This window comes from Terrapene carolina, unplaced genomic scaffold (genome assembly GCF_002925995.2).
Source record: "Terrapene carolina triunguis isolate 2854851 unplaced genomic scaffold, T_m_triunguis-2.0 Scaffold629, whole genome shotgun sequence".
NCBI classification, from domain to species: Eukaryota; Metazoa; Chordata; order Testudines; family Emydidae; genus Terrapene; species Terrapene triunguis.
This window is the reverse complement of record NW_020664980.1, coordinates 18,613,295-18,640,696: the sequence shown is the minus strand read 5'-3', so window position 1 is coordinate 18,640,696 and position 27,402 is coordinate 18,613,295. Positions and strand designations below refer to the sequence as shown.

The 27,402-nt window shown below is 56.6% G+C and overlaps 1 protein-coding gene across 2 annotated transcripts; it reads right to left on the bottom strand.

The window, feature by feature from the left end:
• Positions 1-192: 192 nt before the first annotated feature.
• HRH2 (histamine receptor H2) lies at positions 193-22,482 on the bottom strand. Of its 2 annotated transcripts, none has more exons than XM_024205662.2 (3): positions 22,408-22,482; positions 11,929-13,603; positions 193-613 (listed from the first exon to the last, which is right to left on the bottom strand). In XM_024205662.2, exons 2-3 carry the CDS (start codon positions 13,032-13,034, stop codon positions 424-426), a joined length of 1,296 nt encoding a protein of 431 aa, XP_024061430.2. In that variant the 5' UTR covers positions 13,035-13,603; positions 22,408-22,482; the 3' UTR covers positions 193-423. The 2 variants fall into 2 exon arrangements, with proteins under 2 accessions (XP_024061430.2, XP_024061431.2); XM_024205663.3 differs by lacking the exon at positions 193-613 and adding an exon at positions 4,131-4,194.
• Between the last annotated feature and the right edge of the window lie 4,920 nt (positions 22,483-27,402).

Genomic DNA, 27,402 nt, shown 5'->3' with positions numbered 1-27,402 from the left:
CTGCACCCTAGTGCACAGGCGGGTTTGTACGTGAGCCCAGAGCCATGCACAATCGCATACACACCCACAGCCGTGCCCACACAGGGGTGCACACATACATACACCCATGTGCACACCCACAGCCGTGCCCACACAGGGGTGCACACATACATACACCCATGTGCACACCCACAGCCATGCCCACACAGGGGTGCACACATACATACACCCATGTGCACACCCACAGCCGTGCCCACACAGGGTCACGCCCACACAGAACGGTGGATTATGTTACAGATCCATGTTCCTGGGTTTGCAAACACCCCTCAATGTGCTCTGCCCATGGAGATGCTGGACGTGGTGCTCGGCTGGGTCTCTGGGTCCTGAGCAAGTATTGTCCGGTATTGATGGCATTCAGCACTCCCCTGGTCCATCCATCCTGGCTCAGGAGAAGACACAGTAAATGACCCTAGTGGGTGCTGGGGGCTTCACCCTCTTTTGCAGCTCTGTCGCCGGCTCCTCACACGCTGGGATCCACATGTCCCTCTTGGGAAGGAACTTGGCCAGCCAGAGGCCTCTCCAGCAGGACAGGATGGTGGAGGAGGACGAGGAGCCAGATGATGGGGCAGGACTCCTGGGGAGGGAACAAGGGTGGATCTCACTAGAGCTGCCTGACACGTGCTACGGGCAGTGTTTAGTTTTACCTCCCCCAGCTGCCCCCATTCCCAGAGCCCCTTTCCTGGGCCCAAATTGAAGGGGAGGCTGCAGGAAACCTTGGGGAAAGGTCAGCGAGTGCAGGAAAAGCCAAGGGCAAGTTCTGAGCCCAGCCTGTGTTATAGTGACTGGCAGCTTCACCCTCCCACCCAAAGCCATGGGCCAGCCGCAGGGACCAGGGGTTATGACCCCCTTATGAGACTAGCCGACCTCCCTGGCCATGCCCACAGGAGCAGAGGGGGACCCAGGCTGGGAACCCTGTCAGTAGCACAGTTCAGGGAGGGAAGAGCGATGCCATTGCATTTCCACCCCCCTGGGAAGGTGTGGGAGTGACCTGGTACCATTACCTGGCCACTGTGCCAGGAATTACGGATTGACTGAACTTTGCTTCTTTTTCTGTCCGCGATGCAGACCCTGGGCCTCCGTTGTTCTAAATGAGCCGGGACTTTCCAGCTCTACGCATCCCGTGCAAAGGGTGCGGGGTGCAGATTCTGTATTTGAACGCCAACATTTGCCCTGGGTTGGCTAGCAATGGGCTGTCACAGGGTGCTGTTTCTGTTCCCTGACTGGGTGACGGAGGTTTCCAAACAACCCCTGGTGAATACCTGGCTGGAATCAAATACGCAACCTGGAAGTTCCTCACAGCTGAGTGTGTCAGGTGCGTTTCACAGGGATTCCTGCTAGCCGAGCTCCAGCCTGGGTTATGCCCAAGGCAGGTTTCAGATTGGTGTGAGTGCACGCTGGCACTTCCCTTCACTGCCCACGCAGCTCGGAGAGGAAATCTGTGGCCAAGTGAGGAGCTCAGATCTGCTCACTCTCAGGTCTAAGATCTCCTGCCTTTCAGCGTGATGCAGTCATGTAGGGTCCAGGTCTCCGGAGGGACGGCTGGTAGTCTGGCCCCACCCCCAGAAGTCAGACCTGGTACAGCAGGCACTTGCTACACAGAGGGGGAAAGTAGAAACCAGCCAACTTTCAGAGGCTCAGCTGCTTTCCATGTACTGCCGGGAGAAATCTACTGGGAATTGAGTCTAGAATGTTTCAAAGAGTAGATCGGAATGTGCACTTACGGGATAGGAGGGGGATGCTCTGGGAGACCCAGCCTCAGGGCTGAGCATATTACGCCCTGCGGTTCCCCCCGTGGCCCAGGGCTGTGCAAACACCTCCCTGGCAGCATTTGGCCTGGGGCTTTGTCAGGGAGAGGATTCCACCTGCTTTGCCTCTGCATTTCCCAGCTGTGCGCCACATTGCACTGAGCAGCTCAGCAGGGGTAGTGTCACCTAGTGGTAAGAGCCAAGGATGGGACCTCGTCCTCGCTCTGCCATTGATTCAGTGTACGGCCTTGAGAAAAGTCACTTAACTGCTCCGTGCCTCGGTTTCCCCTCTGTAAAATGGTGATAATTTATGACCCTTTCAGCGCTATCCTCCCTCAAAAGGCCTTAGAGAGATGCCAAATACCACCCTCCCCCTTTGCAGCCTGTGCTTTGCACTAGAGCATAGACCGGGGGGAGAGACGGAGCGGGTTTGTTCCACCCACTCAGGCCATGATCAATGGTCTCCTCCTCCCAGGCTGGACACTTTGGGGAATGTCTCCTGCAGCTAGTGCCAATGTCCTCTACCATGCGTCTGCCAGGCTCTGGGGGAAAGGCTGCACCGGGAAGGGAGAGAGAGAACGGAAGGCTGGGAAGGAGGAAGCCAGCAATGAAAGATGGACAGAAAATTGCTGGAAATTTATTTTGGGTGAGATCCAGCAAAGCCCACAGGCAGAAGCTGCCGAGCTGGAATCGGCTTCCTGCCAAAGACGTCTCCTGCATTACTGAGCTTTGAGCTGCTTGCTGGGTTCGGGGTGACTCCCTCGCTCCTGTTGCTCCCACAGCACTCAATGCTGTCCTCCCTCTCTAGGCATGAGGGCTTTCCAGCCGTCAGCAGAGTGCCCCACTCCTGAGGGAGGTGGGAATCGGCTGGAGGGGCTGAGCAGAGCCCTCAGGAAGTACCCAGCTGGAGCGCGGGGTTGGCGACTTGCAGCACTGGGACACCGCTGTGCATGCTAAAGCGACACTCAGCTCACCGTCCCCGCACCTCCAGCAGCGCTTCCCTGATTCCCCAGGCGCCCTGCTGACTAGTGGGCCTGGCGCCAAAGCCCGAAGAGCCTCGGGCACGGCCCTTTCCCAGCCTGCTCGGCTTGCGAGCGCAGGGAGGGAGCCCGTCCCCCGGCCCAGTGTGACCATGTCCAAGGTGACAAGGGCCTGGCGTGGAGCCAGCAGAACAACTGTATCTAGCTCTCAGCAGCCAGGTGACCCCGCTGTTTGCCCTGCCACACAGTCAATAAAGCAGAGGCCGCAGTACCAGCAGGCGGGACGTGTGGGCCAGCGGCAGAGGTGACTGTGACTGGAGCTGCCTAAGCGCCGCCCAGCTTTTCCAACGGAGGGTAAATCAAGTCTCCTGCTGCAAATGTCTAGTTTTCCATGCGTGACTCAGACCCGCTTTCCGTGGAGTTTAGAGGCACCGGCACACACAGAACGGCAGGGGCCCGCTGTAAAACCCTCACCCTACGGCAGGGGAGCCCGGGAGAAGGGCTAACCATGGCACGCTGCGCTGGCGCTGTTCCTAAAACAATTACGCCAGAGCTTTTGGTATCTTTATGTAGCTGAAATGGGCTTGGACAAAGGCAATCATCCCAAGTGCTCCAGCAATGTGATTTCCTAATGCAGCCACCTCTGGGGTAGACGGCGCCAGTTCCCATTATCGGTTTCCACTGGCAGTAGCCCAGGAAATGAGGCAGAATAGCCTGGTGCAGGCCAATTGGAAAGTCAGCGGAAAGTAATCAACCTGCTGGAAATTGCTGAAGACTCTTCCAGCGCAGGCGGGAGTTACAGGTTTGTCAGGGGCTGAGAGGGACAGCTGCGCCCTGGTGTTGTTTGCAAATAGATCCGCTCCAGGCCTGTTACCGCGAGATGGAAGGACGTGAAACTCATTCATCGGGTCTGTCAATCAGTTCCACCCAGTGCCGATCTACACTAACCCGTCCACCAAGACGTGCCAGGAATAGAACTCCGGAAGGAAGGGACCTGTGCTCTCATATGCAGAGGCCGAGCCCGCCAGCCCCAGACTCAGCATGGCTTAGCGCCTCTCTCTCTCGTGGGATTTCCTTTCCTGCTCTCTTAGGCCTGGGGCTGAGCCTGGCTCGACTAGCCCCTCGCACGCAGAGCAGTGGGGTCTGCTGGGGCGGTGGGGGGAAGGTAGGAAATGCAACCGAAAGCATATGGGAGAGAGCATTCGCCCTTCCCAAGCTCCCCCACTGCACATCGCTGTCCAGGTACTCACCCAGTGGCCCCCACCTCTGCCTTTAGGCTTCCCCCAGTGGCAAATCTAACTGGGACCTTCTAACGTTTGTCCTCGTTGGCTTTTGGAGGAGGGCAGCCAGGAATCAAAGGCTGAGAGCGCGAGTCCCAGAGTGGAGCCTACTGCGGCGGGCTGGCCAAGACTCAGGGAAAAACTCCAGAGCTGGAGAGGATTAAATTAAAGACAAAAAATAAAAATCACTCAGTCACTCGGTGACACTCTCTGTTCCGCTGAGGCTCCGGGTTGCTGCCTGTTACTCTCACGTGTCTCCGCTGCACCAGACCCGGCAGTGCCCCCGGCGTTCTGGTTTGCATCACCTGGCGCCGGGAGAGAGCGCAGCAGGCTGGAGAGGAACCAGGATGACAGTGACCGCTGGGCAACTCAAACCAGCCCCATTTGTGGCCGGTAATGTGGTTATTTCCCCAGGGAAGGAGCATTTCTCTTCCCACGACTCCCAGAGTGCCCCTGAGCATGCTGGCCTGGCCTGGCCTGCCGCAGGGAGGGAGCAGGGGACTGCCTGTGTGTTGGCGGGTGTGGGAGGGTGGCGTTTGCTACCTAGCCTCTCTCTGTTCCGGATTGACAGTCAAACCTTTTATACATTTCTAACCTCGCTAAGATCACTGGGGACGTCCCACGAGCGACAGAAATGTCCAGTCCTTGTCCGAAGCTGCTAAGTTTCTGCCTCGCTGGATTCTAGTGGCCGTGAGTTCCAAGTGAATTCTGAGCTGTGCAAACGGAGCAGTGTTTCCTCTGATCCGTTTTAAACAAGCTCCCTTGCCTTTCCCCAGGGTTTTGAGAGAGGGGGAGGGGGAGGTCCCTCCTCTGTCCCATTCATCACTTTCCATATCTGAGCCGTGTCCCCTTTTAGTTAACTCCTCTCTAGCCAGCCCCAATCTTTTCCAGCTCTTCTCCTGGAAATCTCCCCAGGATTCTAATGATGTGTATCACCCCCTTGTCTCTCTGTTTGCAGATGGAGCGGCCAGGTTTGAACTCCCTGTCCCAGGCGGTGGCATCCCCTTGAACGACATCGTTGTCGGAGAACATTGGCAGTATTTGCGGCTCCAGTCTCTAGCGCTGCCCTACCGGAGGATAATGGGCCGGATTTCCAGCAGTGCCCAGCACGCACAATTGAGACTGATTTTCCAGAGAGCCGATCCCACTCGGGCACTTCACTGAACACAAAGAACTCGGCCCCCGCAGCTCCGATCAGCTGAGCTCCTTTGAAAACCTGGCCCCTTACTTAGGTGCAGCTGGGAGCTGTGGGGGGCTGACCCCTTGGGAAAAGGGGTCTCTGCTATCCAGGGAGCTTCTGAGTTTAACAGAATATCACGGACGTTGGTCTCTCCTGCTAACGCTCGGCTGTGACAAAGAATCCAGCAGACTGCAGGGGAGTGCGCTATGGACAGGGCAAAATGAAACCATCTAGTTTCTAATTCAGCTTTGGACGAGCCTGTTTTCTGTATTTCAGTGTTCAGATAAATAGGACGATGAGCTCCTTAGTCCGGCCCCAGTTAGAATCGACCAGCTGCGGCTCTAAGATCAGGGGAAAGTGGCCCCTTTGCTAACACCGCACTCTGCTCTCTGCAGCACCCAAGCTAAGAACGTAAGAGCGGCCACACTGGGTCAGACCAATGGTCCATCCAGCCCAGTATCCTGTCTTCCGACAGTGGCCAATGCCCCAGAGGGAATGAACAGAACAGGGAATCATCAAGTGATCCATCCCCTGTCGCCCATTCCCAGCTGCTGGCAAACAGAGGCTAGGGACACCATCCCTGCCCAGCCTGGCTAATAGCCATCGATGGACCTATCCTCCAGGAATATATCTAGTTCTTGAATTTATCTATGCCACTGAAGTCAGCAGAGTTGCATCTATTTAGACCAGTGGTCTCCAAACTGTGGGGTGCGTCCTCTGAGGGGGGGTGTGGCGGGGCCCCAGACAGCCCCTATAGGGGGTGGGGAGGGAGCACCGCCCAACCCCGCTCTTCCCCCAGCTCTGGCCTGGCTCCTGTCCTGCCCCCATCCCCGGCTGCAGCTCCAGCCCCCGACCTTGGCTCCCGCCTCCCACCGTGGCCCCACTCCCGGTGCAGCCCTGGCTCCCAACCACGCTCCTGACCACAAGTCCCACATGGTGCGGTCAGTTTCCATTATGGGTAAGGGGGGGGCATGGCCAAAGAAGTTTGGGGACCACCGTTTAGACCATTGGTGACCATTCAGCGTGACCCTGGGGGTGCAGCTGCCGGGGATTTAGCGTGCAGGTTCCAGCGGAGGCTGTGCTTTCTAGATCAAGACGTTGGCACCTGGCTTTTGACCGTCCATGCAATACAGAAGGAATGGGGAGGGTGCCTGCAGGGGGTGCTGGTCCCTGCTCTGCACCGATCGCCCAGGCAGCCCACAGAGACGGGGAGACGTTTGCAGCATTCAAGCTCTGCTGGAGCATCTTCCCCCTGGTGCAGGGGGGCGCCGCTGTCCGTCTCCATGGAATTCCCTCCCTTGGGAAGAAGGAGGCTCACAGCTCTAGGACAGAAGGACCCACACGCCCTTCGAATGGGGCACCAAGGCAGCTAATCACTGGCTCTCTCTGCAGCATCCTCCTAGGAGACCACGGCTCCTTGGGGCTCCCGTGCTCACCGTTCACTATTAGTGACATTTGGTGCAATTTGCCAGCCTACTGCTGGGTTTTCTTTTGATCCTCAGTTCGCCCCACTTAGCCCCCCAGGCCGGCTAGAGATGGGACCGCACTGAGGGAGGGGGCCACACCCCGCTGCGACAGACCGTGCTGAGAAATCCCAGCCCATTGGCCCGAGCTCTGCAGACAGCTCCCCACCACCCGGGAAGCTGGGGGGGATCCCGGTCAGGGCCCTGCGGGGGCTGCCTCTAGCCTGTCTGCCCTGCCACCCTTAGCATGTACCAAACCAGTGCCTCAGTCCTGCCCGGCCCCGCGGTGGGGGATGTGAGATGGAGCCTGGAGCCCCTGAGCTTCACGCACCCTGGCGAGAGACGGGAGGTCCTGCAGTGCGGTGCCGAGCGCACCTCTCTGGCCAGTTCACGAGCGGCTGCACTGGGGCTCCGGAGGCTCCAGCCCTGCTCCTGAGCTCACCCCCTTCCACACTGGGGTACTGCCATGGATGGGGCCCGCTGCTCCTGCTACAGGTGGGGAGAACCAGCCCCTCCCTGTCCATTCCTCCCTCTGCCAGAGAGCCAGGCATCCGGGGGCAGGCTCTTTGTCAGGAAGGGGCAGTGGGGGCCCCTGGCTGGGTGAGTGGGGCTCCAGGGAACCCCTCCTGGGGTGGGGGAAAGAGAAAACCCAGCGGGACTAGGGGTCTCCAGTGCAGCGAGGTGCAGGGTGACTCTGGGTTCAGCTCCTCCCTTGTGGTTTCACACCGCTCGCACCATTTCACTCCCCTGGCAGCAGATTGAAATGCACCATCAACCGGAAACAAACGGGCTCTGTGCTCTCCCTGGGATGGTGGATGGCCTCAGTGCTGCTTTGTCAGTTTCAAGCGGGTGCTTTCATGGTGACACTTTTCCTCTCTCTCGTGGGGCCCTCGGATAACCCGGAGATGGACTCGAGAAGACGCAGGCCAGAATATGGTACATCAGGGGAGGGTCTGTAAGGGAGCTGGATGGGGACTCAGGGGCCCTCGGCTCAGTCCCCGACTCTCCTGGTGAATCACTGAATCGCCCTGTGCCTCACTTCCCCATCTGTACAATGGGGCTAATGATACTTTGTCCAACTCTTCGGGGCAGGGCCTGTCTGCCCAGAGCCTGGCACCTCGGGGCTGTGATCTCCCTGGGGCCCCTCAAGATGCTCTGGTCATACACAAGATAATAATAATGAATAACTCTACAGCACCGTGACCCGGCTGGAGCCGAGCTCACCCCCAGCCTTTGCATCGCGCTGCAGGAACCCTGGGACTGCTGCTGCCTCACTGACATTTACCAAGGCGCTGAGCTCAGGTCTCAGAGCCAGTCAGGCTATTCCTACGCCCTCCACAGCAGCTCCCTGCGCAAATAAACCAGCACTATCCATCCCCCGCCTCTCTGGCAGCTCCAGAACCGATCTGCTCCCAGCTGGCAAGAGCTTTTCCTAGCCTAGTACAATTGCCTGAGAAGTGCGCCCTTGCCAATCTCACGTCATGGGGAGAGCGGAGTTCACTTGGGTTTCTTCATCCCCGCCCTCCTCTTTTGGCTGGAAAATTGGGATTACTGGCATCCCAACCCCTTTTCTTTTAGCAATCCCTTTGCTGTGCTTCTGCCTACAACTGGGGCTAGTTCCCATCACGCGCCGGCCAAATGCTGCTTAGGGGAAAGCACGTGTAATTGAAACGAGTGCTCTCGCTCGCTCGCTCTGTGCAAACAGGCGTAAGCCTGTGTGTTAAACCTGGTACCTTCATTTTCAAAAGAAAATGTGGCCAGAATTTTCCAGTCCTGATCCCTTTTCAGATCTGTTTGGAGCCATCCAGCCCAGACAGTGTCCTGGCATCCAAACCTCCCGGTTACCCGAGCAGGAGTGAAAACTCCTCCCGCTCCTGCTCCAAGAGAATTCAACAACGGAAAAGCTTCAAATCCTATTTCCCTTTGTGGTGAGATCTACTTGGTCTCCTGGAATGAAGGGTTGAGAGATGCTGAATAGCTCCCCTCTTTCACCCGTTCTCACTCGCTGTCAATACTTTAGTGCACAATGGAGAACCGTGAATGCAGAGGGACCCAGCCGAGCCAGGCCTGCCTCCACGGCCCAGAGCAAGGCCACTAGGCCAGACTAGGGTGACCAGACATCAAGTGTGAAAAATCAGGACAGGGTGTGTGTGTGTGGGGGGGAGGGAGGGGATAAGAAAAAGCCGCAAATATCGGGACTGTCCCTATAAAATCGGGACATCTGGTCACCCTAGGCCAGACAGAGGGTGGCTGGGATCCGGTATCTGCGAAGGAGACAGGCAGGAGCAGGGGAAATGGGAGTTGGCTGCTCCCACTGCTTTCAAAAGGCCATGGAAATGAGCAAGCCTTGACCTTTCTCCTCCAGCTCCTCCTCGGAGGCGACTTCCCAGTAGCCAGTTGTGGGTGGAAGAGAACCTCTCTTCCCCCTGGCTGCGAGGTCAGTGGGTCTCTGCCCTGCCTTCCCTCTCCTGTTCTCAGCACCGCAGAGGGCTCTGCCCAAACGGTACCAGGGAGAAGTACCGATCAAAGTTAGAGCGAATTTAAAACCATGAAGCTATTTCAAATAAACAGAGTGCTCCTTGCCTGGGAGCAGAGGTTCCTCTCCCAGCTCTCTCTGGGCACGCTTGGGGGAGGAAGGCCTTTCAGAACCGGCACTCACCAGAACCAGCCCTGCAAAGCAGGTCAGGCTGCAGCACTTTGACTATGGAGCAATGGAGACCCAATGCAGATCCCTTCTCCGCACGTCTAAAGGTTGAGCTCGCCGTAGCCTCTCTCTGGAGCCCCGGCAAGAGCCTGTATCAGCTGGGACCAGAGGAGAGCACAGACTCACTGGGCTGAGCCTGGCGGTGGGAAGGGGATGTCCTACAATCACAGCCCGTGCAGCAGGCCCTGGGGCTCTCGGCAATGAGGAGCTGATGCTTGGACCAGCTACTCCTCCGGGGTCTCTTTGCTAGGCTACCACGCTGGGTCCAGCCTTTTGTACCTTCAATGGGGGCTTGAGGGCATGTGTGGGGCACTCTGGGACACGGGTGAGCAGCACCAATCCCGGCAGAGGCTGGGGCAGGGCACCCGAGTGATACTCTCCAGCCACGGGGTAGGAAACCTGCTCCCTTGCTTCTCCACCACCGGCGTCAGCCGGGCTAAAGCCAAGAATTGGCCCTTTGTTGGCACTCCCAGGAAAGGTGGCGGGGGGAGTAGACGCTATCTGCGGGGTGGAACGTTTCTGAGCCACTTATCGGGCTGCAGCCCAGAGGGCAGCTGAAAGGCCTGCAAGGAGCAGGAATCACTCGCAGCGAGGAAGGAAAACAAGCTGCATTCTTTCCTTTTTCTTTCTCTTTCACGGGAGTGGGAAGCTCGGCGTTCCCTCTATCCCTTAGACTCTCCTCCCCGGGCTCTGGGGAACAGGGGAGCTGGCAGGGCCGGGTTCAGAGCTCACAGCTGTGGCTCTGTCCAGCACATTGGTGAAGCCCCACAAGGTAACCTGCCCTCGCCTCTCCCAAGCCTCCTGGTTGCGGCAAGCGTAGGACTTTCTAGGCACCGCTGCCTCGGTCCCTCCCTTCCACTGCTGGTCCGGATCCATATGGAAGTGATGGTGGTGAGCGTATGGGACGGGGCTCTGAGTCTGAGATGCTGAGGAATGGCCTAATTTGCATGCACATTTGCATATTAACCAAAAGAAAAGCCAATGCACCCCGCCTGAAGTTTAGCGTGTCCTTGACTCTTCTCGGAAACATGAGCAGAACTTGCTGGTTGAACTCGCCAGCAATAGAAAGCCGCGGCTGGAGCACTGGGGTTGAGTAGCTACAACCAGATGGGCTTGTGGCTAACGCAGCTCACGGGAAACAGCTCCGGTCTACACTGATGCACCACAGCTGCTGTAGCAGTTGAAGGGTGGCCAGACCCGAACATGCAGAGGATAATCCCCCCCGCCCCCCGCGAGGCTCATTCAGAATGTCGGTAAAGTGCCTCGTGACCCTCCAGCAGACGCACTGTAATGTGCAAGTGGTATTTTTACTGCTGGGCACCTTAGCTGGCAGGTGCTATGGTTGCCTCTTGTATTATTAGCATCGGCTGCTGGGGTACATTGGAACGTGGTATCACTGGACGGCTGAGGGATCTCCTGGCCCTGCTTGCAGGCAGGGGGCTCTGAGAAAGGCACGGGATCTGGGTGGCCCGATTCCAGCAGCAGACAGCCAGGGTGGAAAGACGCAGCGTAAAGCAAGGTGGGGGGAGTAGTGCTTCTCTGTTTTAGGGAGCAGCCTGTTTCCTCGCTCTCTGTTTTGGGGTTCTCGGGTGCAGTGTCACATTGCAACCTCCCCGCGAGGCTATTCTATGCTTGAGCTAACTTCTTTATACACATGCTGTGAACATGCCAGCTTCAGCCTTGCCCTACAGGGTAGGGACTCGGATGGCCGTGCTCTGGGCTCCCAGTGTTGCGGCTCAGGAGAACGCATGGGGCTCCCTGGGCTGTAGAAAAACCCAATTCTCTCCCAGCCCTTGTCCCAGAATTGAAGGAGATGCTGCAGGATGTCTCTGCCCCGGAGAGACACTCTCCCTCTGTCCCATTGCGCTGCTCGAGGGACCAGTGTTCGTGCTCTAACCGCAGCGGTAGATGCTGCTGCCACTCCTGCTTTAAGATGCAGAGCATGACAAGAGCTGAAATGTACCAGTGGCAACAGACAAAAGGGCTGCAAGGGAACACGCAGCCAGCTGCCCCCCCCGCCCCCACCCCGGAGCTAAACATGACTCTTGAGCTAATCCGGGCTAGTTCCTATTAGCCCCCATCCTCCCCGTCTTCTTCAGCCTATTATCCAACTTCACAGGCTTACGGGAAGGGGCAGAGGGACTGAAGGGGTCATTTCACATTTGGTCTTGTAACAAACTGGCCATCATCACTGCCCTCTGGTGGGTGGAATCAGAACTGCCCAGCTGTGTGTCCATGGCCCTATACTGCACACTACAAAGGGACTATTCTCTTGTCACTCACGTGCTAGCAGAGCAAGGGGAAGTGAGTTCTATCCCTGCTGTTACCTGGGCCATATTGTGCAAGACCTAGGTGGCCAGAGATATTACAATAGCATCCAAGCTCACTGGGTGCGTGTCCTGTGCCTTTGGCAGAATCAAGCCTAAGCCCAGAACGAATTTGGACATAAAGCCGAAGCCATGTGATGTGTCTGTCTCTGCTCTCCCCCGCCCCATCCTGGACCTCCCCACCAAACCAACATGAGGGAGCAGCATTACCTTTCTGTGGCTTCTCGAGTGAGTGAGTTCTCCTTCCCTTTCCACACCTGCATCCTCAGAGGCTTATCTTCCGGCACGCTCTGTGCTTGCTTGCGGGCTCTCGCCCTGGAGTGGGGCAGATGTGTGGGGGTGAGAGGAGTGCTCCTGGAGAGGGGCCCCACCCTTCGACAGTGGAACAGGCGCTGGTAGGCTGTCCGGAAGTCCCTGTTCAGAGCAGCGTACAAGATGGGGTTCAGGGCTGAGTTGGCATAGCCCAGCCATAAAACTATGGACAGGGATGTCTCATCCACCTTGTCCCCCACCATCCCTCGGTAAGTGAACACTGTGAAATAAGGGAACCAGCAGATGATGAATGCCCCCAGCACGGCTGCTAGCGTCACTGTGGCCTTGTGCTCTTTCACAATGAGCAGCGCAGGGCTGATGGCCTTGCAGCAGGTGGCGTGATTGATCCTCTTGGCTTGCTCCCTGGCTATTCGGAATATCCGGTAGTACGTGATGCACATAATGACCAAGGGAAGGTAGAAGGTGAGCAAGGCATCCACCAGCCCATACACGGCGTTGACCGCCAACTTGCACTCCAGGCTGTTGTTCAAGCCCGTGTTCTGCACGCCGGTGCCATTGGTGTTCCAGCCCAGGTGGATGGGCAGGAAGGAGACCATCAGCGAGACCACCCATATGACGAACATGGCCACGGCCACCCGCAGAGGGGTGACCAGCTGGGTGTAGCGGAGCGGGGCTGTGATGGCGTAGTACCGGTCGATGCTGATCATGAAGAGGTTGAGGATGGAGGCCGTGCACAGCATGACGTCCAGGCTGCTGTAGATGTTGCACAAGGTGGGGCCGAAGTGCCACTCGCGCGTGAGCTCGTAGATGGCGGAGAAGGGCAGCACCAGGAGGCCAAGCAGCAGGTCGGTGATGGCCAAGGAGACGATGAAGCAGTTCGTCAGGCTGCGGAGCTTGCGGTTGAAGTAGACGGCCAGGCAGACAATCACGTTGCCGCAGACAGTGACCACAATGAGTGCGGTGAGCACGATCCCAATTAGCACCATCTGTGGTTTGCAGCCCATGCCTTTCGGAGCAGCTGTGCCGTTCGGACATGGATCCATGGCAAGGAGATGCGGGCAATCAGTCCTCTCCCATCTGGGCCCCCATGATGGCCCAGCTCTGTCTGAGCTCTGCAGCTACTCGGATAGAGGGTCCCGCTGGAGCCCACAACGAATGTCCCCAGGGCCCTACTCAAACCAGCCTGGCACTCGGGCACCCACACCCTGGGCATAGAGATTTGTGTTCACTTGTTTGCTCTTTGTCTCCGTAAAGGTGCCAGGAACCAGTCGGGGACTCTGCACCCAGAACTAGGAGAGGACGTGGGCTCTACGCAGAAATAACGCCCAGAGATCACTCCCATGTATTGGCACCAGAGGGGGATCAGTACGTTAGCTGCCAGGCGCCTCTCTGGCAGCCGCCTTTCAGTCTCAATCTCTCCCTCTTCCTCGCTCTTCTCCTCCTCCTCTCTGAGAAATTAAGAGGGGCTGAGTCGCGTAGGGTCTCAACCATGCCTGGCTCCGTCCACATGGTCAGGCAGGGGAAGGTAGGGAGGGAGATTCTGCTACATCATTCCTTCCGGCTGGTCCGTGCCTCTGGCCCTGGGCTGCAGCCACCATTCACCGCTCGGACCCTGGAAGGAAAGGGCAAGGATCAGGCCTGCAGCCAGTGCAACGGGGACCGGCCGAGGGTCTGCTGCAGAAAGCAGCAGTGGCTACTTGGGGGTTCCAGCCACCCCAGGAACATCATTGGCTGAGCCAAGCGAGGCCCCTGCAGCCAACTCCAGGGGATTGCTCTGCTCGCCTGCCCCTCTCGGGGACTCGGCTCAACGCGGCGTTTCCCAATCCCCTTGGGAAGGGAGGGACGGACCAGAAACCAAATCTGCACCTCCCGCCGCCCGCAGCTTGGGAAGTGGGGGGGGCGGAGCCAGCGCTCACTTATGCGGCTGTCAGCTGCCATGATCTGAAGTCAAGGGAGCTGCCCTGGTATCAAATCAGTGCAAGACAGGGGAGACTCGGGCCCTGCAGCTGGAACCCAGACCCCAGATCTTGCTCTCCGCCCTACAGAGCACTAAATGGCAGGTGTCCAGGCCGGCAGCAGAACGGACCTTTTCGCTCTTGCTTTGCTCTGAGCAAGGAAGTTCATCCTTAAGAAGCCAGGATGTTGTCCCTGGCTGGTTCGTTGAACCATCACCACCCAGTAGCTTCCCTGCACTTCCCCAAGCCGTGAGCTGGCACCTAGGAGCGCCTGACATTTCTGGGAAGGAGACAGGCACGTCAGTGCCCGCGCTCCCAAGGACACGTCTCAGAGAAGGCAACTGTAGCCTATCTGTGCATTCTTCGGGCCATCGCTTATGCTTGGCACTGTCTCCCTCTCCAGTACTGCTCCCAAGCAAAGCCTTTCAACCGCGACTCCTACAGCTGCCCGGGCACACAGATGGAGCGCCTGCTGCCCTGCACGTGCCCCTCAACTAGTCTGTCCGGATTGGAACAATAAAGTCCCTTGGGGGAGGTGCCTCCATTCTTTATTTGCACTATTCCCTGTGCCTCACCAGCACGCCGTGCACACTAGTAACAATCCGCTTCCCTTTGTAACAAGTGAAATGATTCTGCCCTTCCCCTGCAAGGCTCAGTCAGTATGACTAATAAGTGTGAACTTAAAAAACAAATTGGATTTCCTGTGAACCTAATTAACCCTATCAAGTAACTCTTCCCCTGAGACTCACCCTGGGCAAATGGACTCATGCAGTGCAAGGTGGCTCCTGGCTGTAGGGAGAGTCTTCACATTAGGGTTTCGTTACCTGCAGTGGGGGTAGCCAAGTACTTATTTTCAGTTGTGCGTGTGACTGTATTGCATGGAAAAGCTGACACAGCTAGGCAGTGCCATGCACCACTCTGGCAAAGGTCAGGGAAGCTCGGAAAACTCCTAGTGTTCAGGGACCATAAGTGAAGCGGCAAAAATCATGAGGTTGACTTAAAAATGCTAAATCTGGGGGTTCTTTTTGTTTGCCTCCTGCCTTTAGGGGTCACGTTTTCAAGCTTTCCTCCAAGAACACTAGAGCAAGAAATGTCCTTAGTTAAAAATGAAAGCTGAAATTCTCCCATCAGCCCATGACTCCAGCAGCTGGGGCTTAAGAGAAACACCAGGTATTGCAAGAGTTGGCCACACTGCCTCTGCCAGTGCTTCCCAACCTCGGCTTGCAGCACCCACTAGCTGGATCTCTCTTGAGCAAAGCCTAAGCATCCGCATTCAACTCCGCCCAAATGGGACCGGATAGCACTCTGAGTTACACAGCCGTGAATCAGGCTGTTGAAATCAATGAAGTTACACCAGTGTATCACCTGTGATGCCAAGAGCAGAACCAAGCCCCACAGCTTTCGATCAGGTTAATGCCGCAATAGCGGCACATCGTTAGAGACGACTGTAACTTCTTTTAATGAGAGTCATGTGGTTTGGTGATGTGCTCTAGTGAAGACCTGCCAGTGAAGTGAGTAAAGTCTCTTCCAAACAGTTTCTGAAACTCTTTTATGATTCAAAAGCAAACAAGAGAATTACACTGGGCTGAAAGATCATTTCTGCAGGCATGTGGTTATTTTATACATAACTCAAGAGGCCTGTCTGAGCTCAGAAATACCATTACCACGCTGGCTCATGCAGTCAAACGGAAAACCACCTTGCTCTTACTGAACTGCCCCCTGGGGGAAGCGGTAGTACGGGTCAGTGCCTGGCTGGCTTGACAATCTCTAAACAATGAAGTGTCCTTCACTGGTAGGGCAGAAATAGGTAGGGTAAAGATAACACTAAAACTCCAACAACACAAAAGAGTGCTTGGCAGCTGATCACCATGGGATTTGTCTCCAAAGCACTTTGAAACTCGAGCTAATGGACCTTTGCAATCCCCTGAGTGGCAGGCAAGCAGCATTATTTATCCCCTCCGGGAAGGGGAAACTGAGGCACTGAGGCAGGAGGCAGCTCTCATTTGTCCAAGGCCACAGAGGAAGTCAGAATCAGGATTAGAACTCAGGACTTCCCAGTTTCCAGCCCTAGGATTCATCTATTTCCCTCCCAGGAAAGTGTTTGTATCACTGAATATTTAAGAGAGTGGCTCTCAACCTTTCCAGACGACTGTACCCCTCTCAGGAGACTGATTTGTCCTGTGTATCCCCAAATTTCACCTCACTTACAAACTACTCACTTACAGAATCAGACATAAAACTACAAACGTGTCACAGCCACACTAGTGCTGAAAACTTGCTGACTCTCATTTTACCATATAAAAATAAAATAAACCCACTGGACTATAAATATTGTACTTACATGTCAGTGTATACAGAGCAGGATAAACAAGTCATTGTCTGTATGAAATTTTAGTCTGTCCTGACTTTGCTAGTGGTTTTTATGTAGCCTGTTGGAGAACTAGACCAATCTCTAGCTGAGTTGATGTACCCCCGGAAGACCCCTGTGTACCCCCTTTTGAGATCCGCTGATTTATATGCATCCGAAGAAGTGGGTTGTAGCCCACGAAAGCTTATGCTCTAATAAATTTGTTAGTCTCTAAGGTGCCACAAGTACTCCTGTTCTTTTTGCTGATTTAAGAGAAAGTGAACGTGTGATCTCACACATTGAGCAGTGACCCCCTTTCCCTTTCAGACGGACTGGCTTTGAAGAGGACAATACATCCTCCTTCCTTCTCTCCCCAGATGTGTGTGTTCCACATGGAGACGATCAGCGGCCTGGAGAGCCTTCCACCTGCGGACAGATTGAGAGGCCTAGGCCTGGGTAACTCCACTGAAGCGACAGAGTTACCAAGTGCAAATGGGAAGAGGCTCTCTGCCATCCATGCACCTGCAGAGAGCGCAAAGACCTGGCACCAGAACCCCCAGCTACCGGAGAAGCCTTGGAAAGTTACTGCAGAGATGAAGCAAGAGCAGTAACTCCAGGTGTGTAAATGCACCAGATCAGGGAGATGACTGAGGTAAATTTTCAGACTCCAATTCACTCTCTCTGCCAGGAAAAAACAAAACAGATCCGATTAAAATGTAAGATTCATAGAGATGCTTTATAGCATTGGCAGTAAGTCAAAAATACCAGAGCCAAGCACAGGGCGGGGTTTGAGAGATAAGATGAGTAAATCATTCACAGATTTCATGAGGGAAAAATGGAGGCGAAGCACTGAGCTCTGGGCTAGGGCGCACATAGGGTGCGTGTGCTGCACCTGCGCCCAGCTCCGAGTGGTCCCCGTCCCCGTTCTCCCCAGGGGAACGATCTGGCTGTGGGGAAGATGTGGAAGGGAAGAGTCTGTAGACGTACGAGAACGTGATGAATGGGCCCGCATGGCACATGAGTGGGAGCTCAGTGCACCGAGAGAACCTGGGGGCGCAGATTAGTCCTTTCATCCCAGAGACACACCGGGGCGTGGCAGCAATGCCCTCAGCCCTTGGGCTGGGGGAAGAGCATCTCTGATCATTTTTCGGCAGCTGTAAAGGTGAGTGAACAATGTTCATCATCGCAGCTTCTGCAGAACCTGCCACTCCCAAGAGTTTTACGGATGTTGATACACAGCTATAGATGGTGACCACGTCAGCTGCCGCTGAAAAGCAGCCTTCTCTGGGTTGGAGTGCTGCAGCTTTTTAACAGCGCATAGCACCAGCATGCAGTAAGTTTAAGGCAGGAAGCAAAGAACACTTAATAACAATCTACTTGCTGACTGGTGGGAGGAGGAGGGCGGCTTGCTCCCACTGAAAGGTATTTCCAAGGGAAAGGCTTGTTTTCCCTGCTACCAACAACAAATTGGCAGTGGCAGGATAAGTCAACTTCAGTGTAATGCACTGAAACAGCATGTGCATGTGTCACACACCGTTATCCACTAGAGGATAACACCCTACTACTGCTAGCCGCTAACAGAATTACTCCTTCAGCTCAAGCAGGAGAGGGTGGTGCTGAAGGGACGGAGTTCAAACCCTGCGCCATCATTACATCAGTGCCATGAAGACAATTGACAAGGAACAGTTAGACTCTGAATATCCAAGAGGCCTGTAATTCGTTCAGCAACGTGGGGAATCCAGGCCAGGCTTGGGGAGGTTAGATTCGGCTGGCACGGCGTAACCTCCTCCTTCCCAGACCAACACTTCAGCTCCACCCGCCCGGAAGCTGCAGCTCCATGGATGGATGGGCTGCGGGCCTGGCTGTTAGCATCTTTTAACGGGTTCATCTCTGGTGCTTTGCTAGTTAGTTCAGGATTACAAATGAGAAGGCGAGTCTCCCTGCTTTGTTAATGACATTCCTGCATCAGAGTGGGAGCAGAATGCATTTCACAATGCAACCAGGAAGGAGCTGGGTCTCTTTAACCTAGAGGAAGCCAATGTCCCTCTCTGCTATATGAGAGCCTCAAAGGGCCAGTGTGCCAGCTAAGCATGCAAAGTTCAGGGCTCTTGATGCTCGCAGTAGGGATGGGGTAGAAAGCACCTCTGCCAGGCACACTGCTGGGGGCCCCCGGTGGGCACAGCGTGTGCAGGGGCAGCTGGGCTGCTCTGTGGCAAGGCACTGGACTCACTGGCCTTGTGCACTGCCAAGCCATGGATTGACCCAGCCCCGGCACAGAGGCGCCAGAGGAAGGGAAGGCTCCATCCACACTGCAGCATGAGCCCAGGCAGGCCTGCAGCGGGTACCCTAATCTCTTCCACAGGGCAATTTCCTGAGCATGGGCTCCCTGGCAGAACAATGGGGAGCGTCTCTGCTCTGGGCGGGGTCCCGGCTGTTTCCCATCCCAGCGACACTGGGAAACACAGAGCCGAAGACAAGAAAAGGGAGACCCTGGAATTCAGCTCGTGTCCCAGGAAAGCGGTGGGGCCTGGGCGGAGTTTGTGCCAAGGATATTTTCATTTCAGCCTTCCTCTGCATCCCTCCAGAACCTACTGATCTCCTGGCTTGAAGCTGGGAAGCCGCGCTGCCAGCACCGGGCCAGCACCTCCTCAGGTCAAAGGGCCCCGCAAAGACCAGGCAGCTTGAGCCGTCCTCCAGGGACATGGGTGTTTGCAGGATGCAGGTGCTTGGAGCTGTGAACCCCAGAGAGGAAAGCCAGCACAGCAGAGGCAGCCTCTACCCCTCCCTGCTGCGTGATCACCCCGTAGCTGTTCCCCAGGCCTCTCCCTTTGATCCAGGACAAGTCACTGAGCACACAGGGCGGCTTTATGGGGAAGGAGGTTCAAGGAGAAAAGAATGCGGCTGAGGCTGCCAAATGTGACTTGCTTACAACACGTGCACGTAAGCCACTAAGTCAGGTATTATTTGTGTAAGCGGGGGATGGTCCCGCTATTGTGGGAAATTTTCCTGGCTTATACGCTACCATCTGAGTCCTCGCTCCCACTCCCTTTACCCCGAGCCCTGCCTGACCTCGTTGGCTCCCCTTCCTCATAACCCCGACAAGGCTGAGCCCAGGATTCCTGGGGGGCTCGACCCCCAACCTGGTCGTGGTCACTTAGGGCAGGGGAAGGGGTGTCCCCACGCCGGGGTGCTCTGTCTGCACTGGACACTTCCCTGACCCACTGATCATTCCATACAGTTCTAAGCAAATACAATTTATTAAACAGCAACCAAATAAAAAAAATAAGGAAAAACTGGGAAAACAGCCAGCGTCTCTGGGATGTCCGGGCAGTTCACAATCTGTTCCTCACAAGTCCCAGGCCCCTGCCCGGGCCCTGGCCGTGCTGCAGGGACGCTGCGGGTCGGACACTTGCTCTGGCGGTGGCCACAGGCCCTCAGGCTCTAGATGGCAGGACCCTTCTTCCCAGCATTGCCCCTGCCTTGTTGGGGTTACGATCCCCCTCCAAGTCTGGCCTGCAGAGCCTCTTGGCTGGGGGCGTCTCCCTGTGCTGGGCCCACTGCCCAGGGTCCCCCCTCGCTCTCCCCAGCTGCTCACCGCACCCGGCTCCGGACAGCTCCAGCCCCAGCTCCAGCTCCACTCGGCCTCAGCACGGCTGCTGCTGCTGCTCTGCCTCCAGCTCCCTGGGCTGCTTCTCTGGCCTCTCTGGCTCTGGTTGCTGCAGCCCTGCTCCCAGGACAGGTCTGCTCTGTGGGCTGCTTCTGTGACTCTGCTCCCAGCTCTGACCTGCTTCCTGGCTGCTTGTCTGGCCGGCACAGCCCTGCCCCCCTTCGCTCAGCTCGGCCCCCTGCTCTCCCCTTAGCTCAGCCCCACTCTGTCTGACTCAGGCAATTCCAGCAAACACGGAGGACAGGACCACCCTGGCCTCCTGACTCCCGGATTAGCTTGACCACCCTGTCAATCAGCCTGACCTAGAGCATTGGCCTCCCCCCATTGTTCCTGGGGATGGTCAGTCTCAGGGTCCTGATTTCCCCTCGACCCCTCCCCTTTCTTTTAGTACTGGGAGCTAGCAACCCCCCCCCCCCCCGTGTTGGTAAGGGGACAATACATTTGCGTGGTTTGGAGGTGGAGAGGGAGTGCCGCAGGCTCCCTTAGGGAAAACTGTTCAGAGCAGCAGGGGCTTGGCAAAGACGCCAGCTCATTCAGTCGTGCCAGGCTAATGGTTAGCCGTTGCCGGATCGGGAATGGTGAATTGGACGGGGGGATCAAACTTCAAGCACAATGTATAGCCCCCTCCTGGGAGGATGGTACGTCCCTGGGGCAGACACCTGCGGGTCGGTCTTTGGTTTTGCACTTTGTCAGTTGCACGTTTTTAAGCAAGGGTCACTAACCGTGGGCACAACTGAGGGTCCTGGTGGCTACTCCCTGACTGGAGTGCTATAACTCTCTTTCCAATAGAAATGACTGGGCTGGCGGCAGGCATCCGGGGGTGAGGTTCCCTGGCCCGTGCTCTGTGGCAGCTCAGACCGGGTAATCACAACAGTCCCTGCTGGCCTTAAAGACTGAACTGACCCCAGACCGGTGACTTTCTGTGGGTCTAACAGGAACCCTTTGACAGCGCTGCTTCCAGCTTCCCGACCAACTCTTTGTCCTTCTCAATCTGAACGAGACTTAAATTTACCAACGCCAAGGAAGGGATGTGAGAGAGGATGTCAGCAAAACCAAAATCTCATGCGGCTGGGGTGGAAACCGCTTTCTCCAGCTGCTGGTCAATGTCACGGTCACCTCCCTTCTGAGCCCTGCTTCACACACTCTCAACTGCCCCAAAGACCTTCTGGCAGAAATCCCCCAGAGGGGCTTTGTCAGGGGACAGCTCCCCTCCCTTCGCCTGCTGGCCCGTGTCTCCCCATCACTACTCAGTGCAACTTTCCTGCACCCGCCCATGGGACACTGTGCAGCCCTCGGCCCCGCCACAACCCAGCTCCCCGCTGCTCACTCCCCTCCATGCCCCTTCTGCAGGGGCACTCACCCCACCTGGGCTTTGTGCAGTTGCTGCCTGGTGAGCTGGGGGAAATGAGGGTGGGGCAAGTGAGGTTGAGGAGGGAGCTGGGGGGGGGATGATCTGGGACACACTGGAATCTCCTCCCCACCCCCCAGCACCTGCACAGCTGCAATACACCCCCTCACAAGTCTCTCTCTCCCCCCACCAGCAAGCTCTGTGCCCCTAAGGCAGGGCCACACCCATGGCCCCCAGAGGCACTGCAGGGAGCCAGGGCTAGTGCAGGGCGGGGTGCTCAGACAATCACAACACGGCAAAGCAGCAACAAAACGCTGCCCCGTTGCTGTGTGTATTTCGTGGGGAGCAGAAGTGGCTGCTGGCTTGGAGCGGCTCCCTTCCCCCAGGGACACCTGGCAGTGGCTGCGGGAGGTTAGCAGAAGGTGTGGGCACGGCGTTTCTTTCACCAGAGGGTTGTTGTGGGCACCCCGGCCTTGGCATAATGCTCTAGGGGAGGAGGGGCTCAGCTGGGGGGAGGGGCTCAGCAGGTGGCCAGGGGACCCCAAAGACGTGGGCTGAAAACACGGCCAAGCGTCCGTGCGAGCCGAGTGTTTGCCCGGGGCAGGATCGGTTTGTCGTGGGAAATGCTGCTGCGACCCGTGGAGAGACTCAGGTCGAAGAGGGGGGTTAATCTTGCTGGGCAAATCTCAGCCCAGCCCTAAACTAGAGTCAGGGCTGATGCCACCGTCCCCGTCCCCCCCGCCATGGCAACCCCCCAGGGACAGGTCGGGGCGCTCCCTTTGGGGCGTGTGCCGGGGGGCAGGGGGGCGAGGCCACTGTCCCGCCTGCCCCGCGGCGGGGTCCAGACCCCGGTACCCGTCTCTGGGATGTCAGAAGTTGGGCTGCGGCTGCCAAGCTGGTGGGTTGAGTCTCCAGGCGAGGGGACAGAGCGAGTGCAGGGTCCCCCCTTCCCTCCCCGGCGGCGGGCTCCGGGCTCGCCCCCCGCCCCGAGCCGGGGGCTTTGGCCGGCCCCTGCCCGCTGCGGCCCCGATCCTCCGGGGATGGGCTCGGGGGGCGAACGGGACCGAGCCCCGCCCCCGCTGCACCGCGGACCCCCTACCTGGCTGCCCGCGGACCCGGGGCGCTCCTGGCCGGCGTGCGGGAGAGCGGGGCGCGGAGCTCGCCGGGCTCGCTGCTCCGCGGCGGGTTTGAACTAAGCGCAGCTCCGCCGGGCGCCTTCCCCGCCCACGTGATGGGGGAGAGGGGGCCGGCCGGAGCGCCTGGATCGCCGAGCCTCCGCCAGTGGCAGCAGCGCCCTTCGCCGGCCGATCTCCAAGCGCTGGGCGGGGTGGGGGAGTCTGCTAGGGCCAAAGCCCAGAGCTCCCGGACACCCCTGTCGCCCTGTACCCTGCTGCGCTGCGGCTCTCGGCCAGCTCTCCCCGGGGTCACCTCTTCTCTGGGCCGGCTGAAGGATAATAGCCTACTACTGCGGAGAGCTGAAGCAAGTCCTCCTAGGGTACAAGCGGGAGAGGGCGGGGCAGTGGTGCTGAACCCATGCGGGAGGGGGCATTAGGGTTGGCAGTGCAGGGGAGAAAGGTGTGTGATGTGCCAGCAAAGCGTTAGGGTGATTAGTGTGTAATCCTCAAATGCAGCCCCTTTGCCCGATCCTTCCTCTGCCTTTTCACCAGGCCTGGCAGCTTGGCTCAGGTTTCCTGGAGAAATAGACTCTGAATCTCACACAAAAGTGTCACCGGCAAAGCCCCCCATGCTGGGGTTTAGCACATTGAAATAAAGCCAGGGGGTGTTAAGACATGCTGGTGCCTGGCCTGCGGTATGTGGGAAACATGAGTATACTGGGCAGAGTCTTTGTACAGATCACATCACAAAGTCTGACCTGCAAAGTGAAAGAGCCCATGGGGCACCCATAGAACGGTGCCAGTTCTCAGCTCCTCGGCTCCGCTCGGGAACCAGAGGGGTGTGTGGCTTTAAGCGATGTGCTCCCCCTCGTCACTGAGTAGGCAGGTGCCTGCCTGGCCCTCAGCATGTTAGAGAGGCCTCAGGGCTGCTCTAACCCATGCTTGGGCTGCAGTGGACTCCCATCAGCGAACAGCTGCAGCCCAGAGCACTCCGACCACACATCCTCCGCCTTCCTGCCCACCCCTGGTATGCCCCCTCTGTCGAAGGCCAGGCGGAGGCTGGGCCGAGCACCATTCGGCCAGCTCTAGGCCCCTGGGACCCATCTCTGCCCCATCCACTAGTAGGGTTTTGCATGCAGGGAGCTGGTGAGGCAGAGACAGCGACCTTGGGCTGGGCATGAGCTGCGAATTAGAACTGTCGAAGGGCAGACTTTCCATTCCACGGGAGATGTCGACATTGCAAAATGTCCTTTCATCCCAGATTGGAACAGGCCATCACACATTTGACATTTCCCACAAATAGGGTGACCAGACAGCAAGTGTGAAAAATCGGCACGGGGTTGGAGGGGTAATAGGAGCCTATATAAGAAAAAGACCCAAAAATCAGCACTGTCCCTATAAAATCGGGACATCTGGTCACCCTACCCACAAAATTTCATTTAGAAATTTAAGGGGAGCTGGGCCCAGCCTCGCCTGTGACAGATCAGCTACCTCCCAGCAGGGACTGATCAGCTAGGGAGCAGGGGACCAGAAAAGCCAGCATGTTGCCTTGTTGGGGAAAGAGCTGCTGGGAACGGAGAGGCTGTGACAGGAAGCCCGTGGGTAAAAGGACGAGCTACAGGAAGCAGGCAGGCTCACAGAGAAGTGGCCTGTAAAGTGGAAACATGGAGGAAACCGATAGGCCCTTGCAGAAAACCCTGTGCGGTGGGGGAAGGGACGACTGATGTGCTGTACTAGCTCTGTGGGGAAGAAATAAAGCTGACGCCCTGAGAAAAGGGCTTGCGCCGGACTCTGGGTGCAGCGCCCCTCTCTCCTGGGCCGAAAGGTCAGGCCAGCAGCCACGGGCCGGACGGAGATGCTTCGTTTGCTAAGGTCGAAGTGCTCCGTCAAAACGCTTTGAAAATTTGTTGTCAGATTTCAATGAAATCGATGCACTCCAGCAAATCGTTTGGAATTCAACAATGCAATGCTGCATTTTCCAGTGGAAGCGTGTCCTGTGGCCAGTGCGAAATGCTAGACACACTGTGCAGGTTGTAGACAGAGCAAAGTCCTGTCCAGGAGCCCTCCCGACACACGGTCCGGAGAAGCCGTCTTTTCTTTGGGAACCATGCAGTCACTGCTGGCACAAGTGACCCCCAGTCCCCTAACAGCTCCGAATGTGAAATATGGGGCTGGGACAACACCCTGCAGAGACGAAGGATGATAAGGCTCCATCTTCCCTAGCCCTGCTTCAGCTCCACTGCTGTTTGCGATGCAGGGAGACCTAGTGATGGCTGTTTTTCAGCTGATCACACTCCCTTTAAGCTGTGTTGACCAGACTTGTTCCCGGCAAGATTAGCTAAACCACAGCGTTGGCAGCTGAAAGCCCCGATGCTATGGCTCCCAATGTTGCCACAGTGCTGAATTTTCCTGAACTGTCCTCAGTGTGGAGACAGGATGTTAGAGGTTTGTTTCCACAACCCATGTTGCTGCTCTGCCTCTCGGTGCTCCACGCAGGACTCCGGCGTCCATCGAGGTTCAGAACGCCTTGGCCATGTTCATGTTAGGAATGAGCATCTTCTGAGTAGTTTCGAAGGTGGTGGTGTCCGCAGATCCTCACTTCAGACTAAACTGATGTGCTGGTTACTTGATAAGTGACAGTGGCATGCTGCCCCAGGGAAATGGGCTGATGGACACGCTAAGCATTCACAGCCCCTGGAGAGCTTTGCTGTTAGCATGTCAACAGCAATGAAGCATTGTGCGGTGGGTGATGATGCTTGCAGGCAGCAGCTGTTTTCAAATCGCTTTTCCATTTGAGTCAGTCCTGAGTCAAATGATGTAGCCCTAAACCCAGACTTTACTGCTGTCAGGCTGGAATGAGCGTGAGTCTCATCAAGATGACCCTGCGGTTCTAGCACTGATGTTTGCACTTTCGTTGCTGTAATTAAAAAGGGAAGAAGAGTGTAAACTGGAATGCTGCTGCATTCCAGTTTGTGACATCCTATAACCTCATTCTAGGCAGGCGCGCACACCTCCTCCGACCGGGGGCCATCTGACTCAGAGAGAGGCACAAGAATCCCCATCATGGGCACGGATGGACCAACTTGTCCATCCGGGAAGTTCCCAGGCAGCACGTGGTCGACTTTTGCCTTGAAGCAGAAGGATTTATAGCCCTAATTCTTTACTTCTGTTTAAAGTAATCATGGACATTCTCATTTTCCTGATAAATATCTAATCCTTCATTGACTGCTGCTAAGCTCCTGTGATCTTGTGGCAAGGAGTTCCACAGGCTCATTTTGTGTTGTGCAAAATATTTCCTTCCATCAGTTTTAAGTGTGCTGTTTTTCTGGTTGTTCTTGTGCTAGGAGAAGGGCTTCAGAGGAGCATCCGCTCATTACTGTCAGTTCCTTGGGTATGTGTTCATTTCCTCCCTACTCCAAGGAGTCCAATCTTTTCAATCCCTGCCCCCTTGTTTGTCTGTTATATCTTTCCCTGAGTCTGACTGGCCAGTCCCTAGAGGAATTAGATGTCCCTTTTCAGGTGAGAGGACTTTCTACAAGTTCTGAGGTCCTGTCTGCTCTGGAGTTTTTACTGTGTTTAGGAGCCATGTTTAATCGGGGGTTACAGAAGGTCCTAACAGGCTGGGCTGGCATGGGTGGGGCAAATCAACGCTTGCAAGTCATTGGCTAGCCTGGAGCTGATCTGGAATTCCAACACAGCTCACTCTGGCCAGCCAAGCTGGGCTAGCAAACCAGGTGAATGTGGCCACAAGAACAGCGCAGCGGGTGCTTGGGCTGTAGCTTGAGTAGACAGCTGGTGAGTTTGGATCATATGATCGACTGCTGCTAACCCAAGGCCCGGCCAGTATCCACACCTGGAGCCCATTCAAATCCCGTCGTATCCAGCTAGACATGGGAACCTTCCCGAGAGCCTCTCTTCACGGCCTGGCACAAGCTGGCTTTATGAGGACAGTGAGTTGCAGATGCCCTTTTCCTTCCCTTCCTCATCCACTCGAGCCCAGCGTCACCCTACGGCGCTTGTTGCCTGAGCCTGGGGGGGCGGCTTACAAGCCTATGGGGACCTCGCCCAGCAATGGTGCGATATGTTGCTGGGTAACTCTGTACGGATGGCTGCTATCTTGGGCGGGAACAGGAGCAGGGTTCCCAGCTCACTAGCTACGGGGGGTGGCTGGAGCTGGGGCGCCGGTGCTGCTCTTTACTACCAAGCAGGTGAACCGGACGCTGGAATCCCGTCTCCAGCTGGCCTTCCTGGGATGGGGTCTGCAGGGCAGGGCAGCGGCTGGCTGGGCGCGGTGCAGGGTCATGGCTCACGAGTTTCTAATAAGCCATACAACCCGGTGGAATCCTGAGTCTGATCTCTCTCATCTCCAATAGCATCAGCCCTCCTTCAGGCCAGTGCCAGCTAGAGGAGAAGCAGGGCCAACTGGCCTGAGACCACCTTACACAGTCTGGGCTGAGGTCTGCTACCTGGGGAGGCCTGGTTCTGGCCTGCTCAAAGATCAGCCCCAACCCCTCTTTCCCCAGTCATAGAAGATCTCCCACATTGCTCCTCATAAACCAGAGGCTGCTATGATCCCCCCAAGTCCCAGATCCGCATGTGGCAGGCGTGGCTTGGAGGGGGCTGGAAGGGCAGTTGCGTTCGGGGGGAGCATTAAGGAAAGGCTGTGCTGAGCCCTGTCAGAGCTGAGCTGCTCTGAGGGCTATGGGGTTAATCCAGGAGAGACAGCCAGAAGGACGGACACGCCCAGGTGGAAAGCCCTGGACACACACCTGTGGACAGACACACAGACAACCCCCCCCCACACACAGAACTTACAGACCCGCACTGAGGAGGGCTGGATTTCAGGAAGGAAAGCAGGAACCCATTTCTTCAGGTGACTTCTCAAAAGCCTGTGAGAAACTGGAGAGACACTGCTGAAAATAACCCATTGGAAAGGGCACGTTCAGTTCCCCCATCCTGGCATGCGTGGTCGTGAGACC

What these genes read in the sequence shown, in the direction of transcription:
- HRH2 (XM_024205662.2), bottom strand. Translation starts at nt 13,034, where the DNA reads ATGGATCCATGTCCGAACGGCACAGCTGCTCCGAAAGGCATGGGCTGC. An exon ending in ACTCGAGAAGCCACAGAAAG is followed by an intron (nt 614 to 11,928) that starts GTAATGCTGCTC and finishes TTCCCTCCCCAG; the next exon opens with GAGTCCTGCCCCATCATCTG.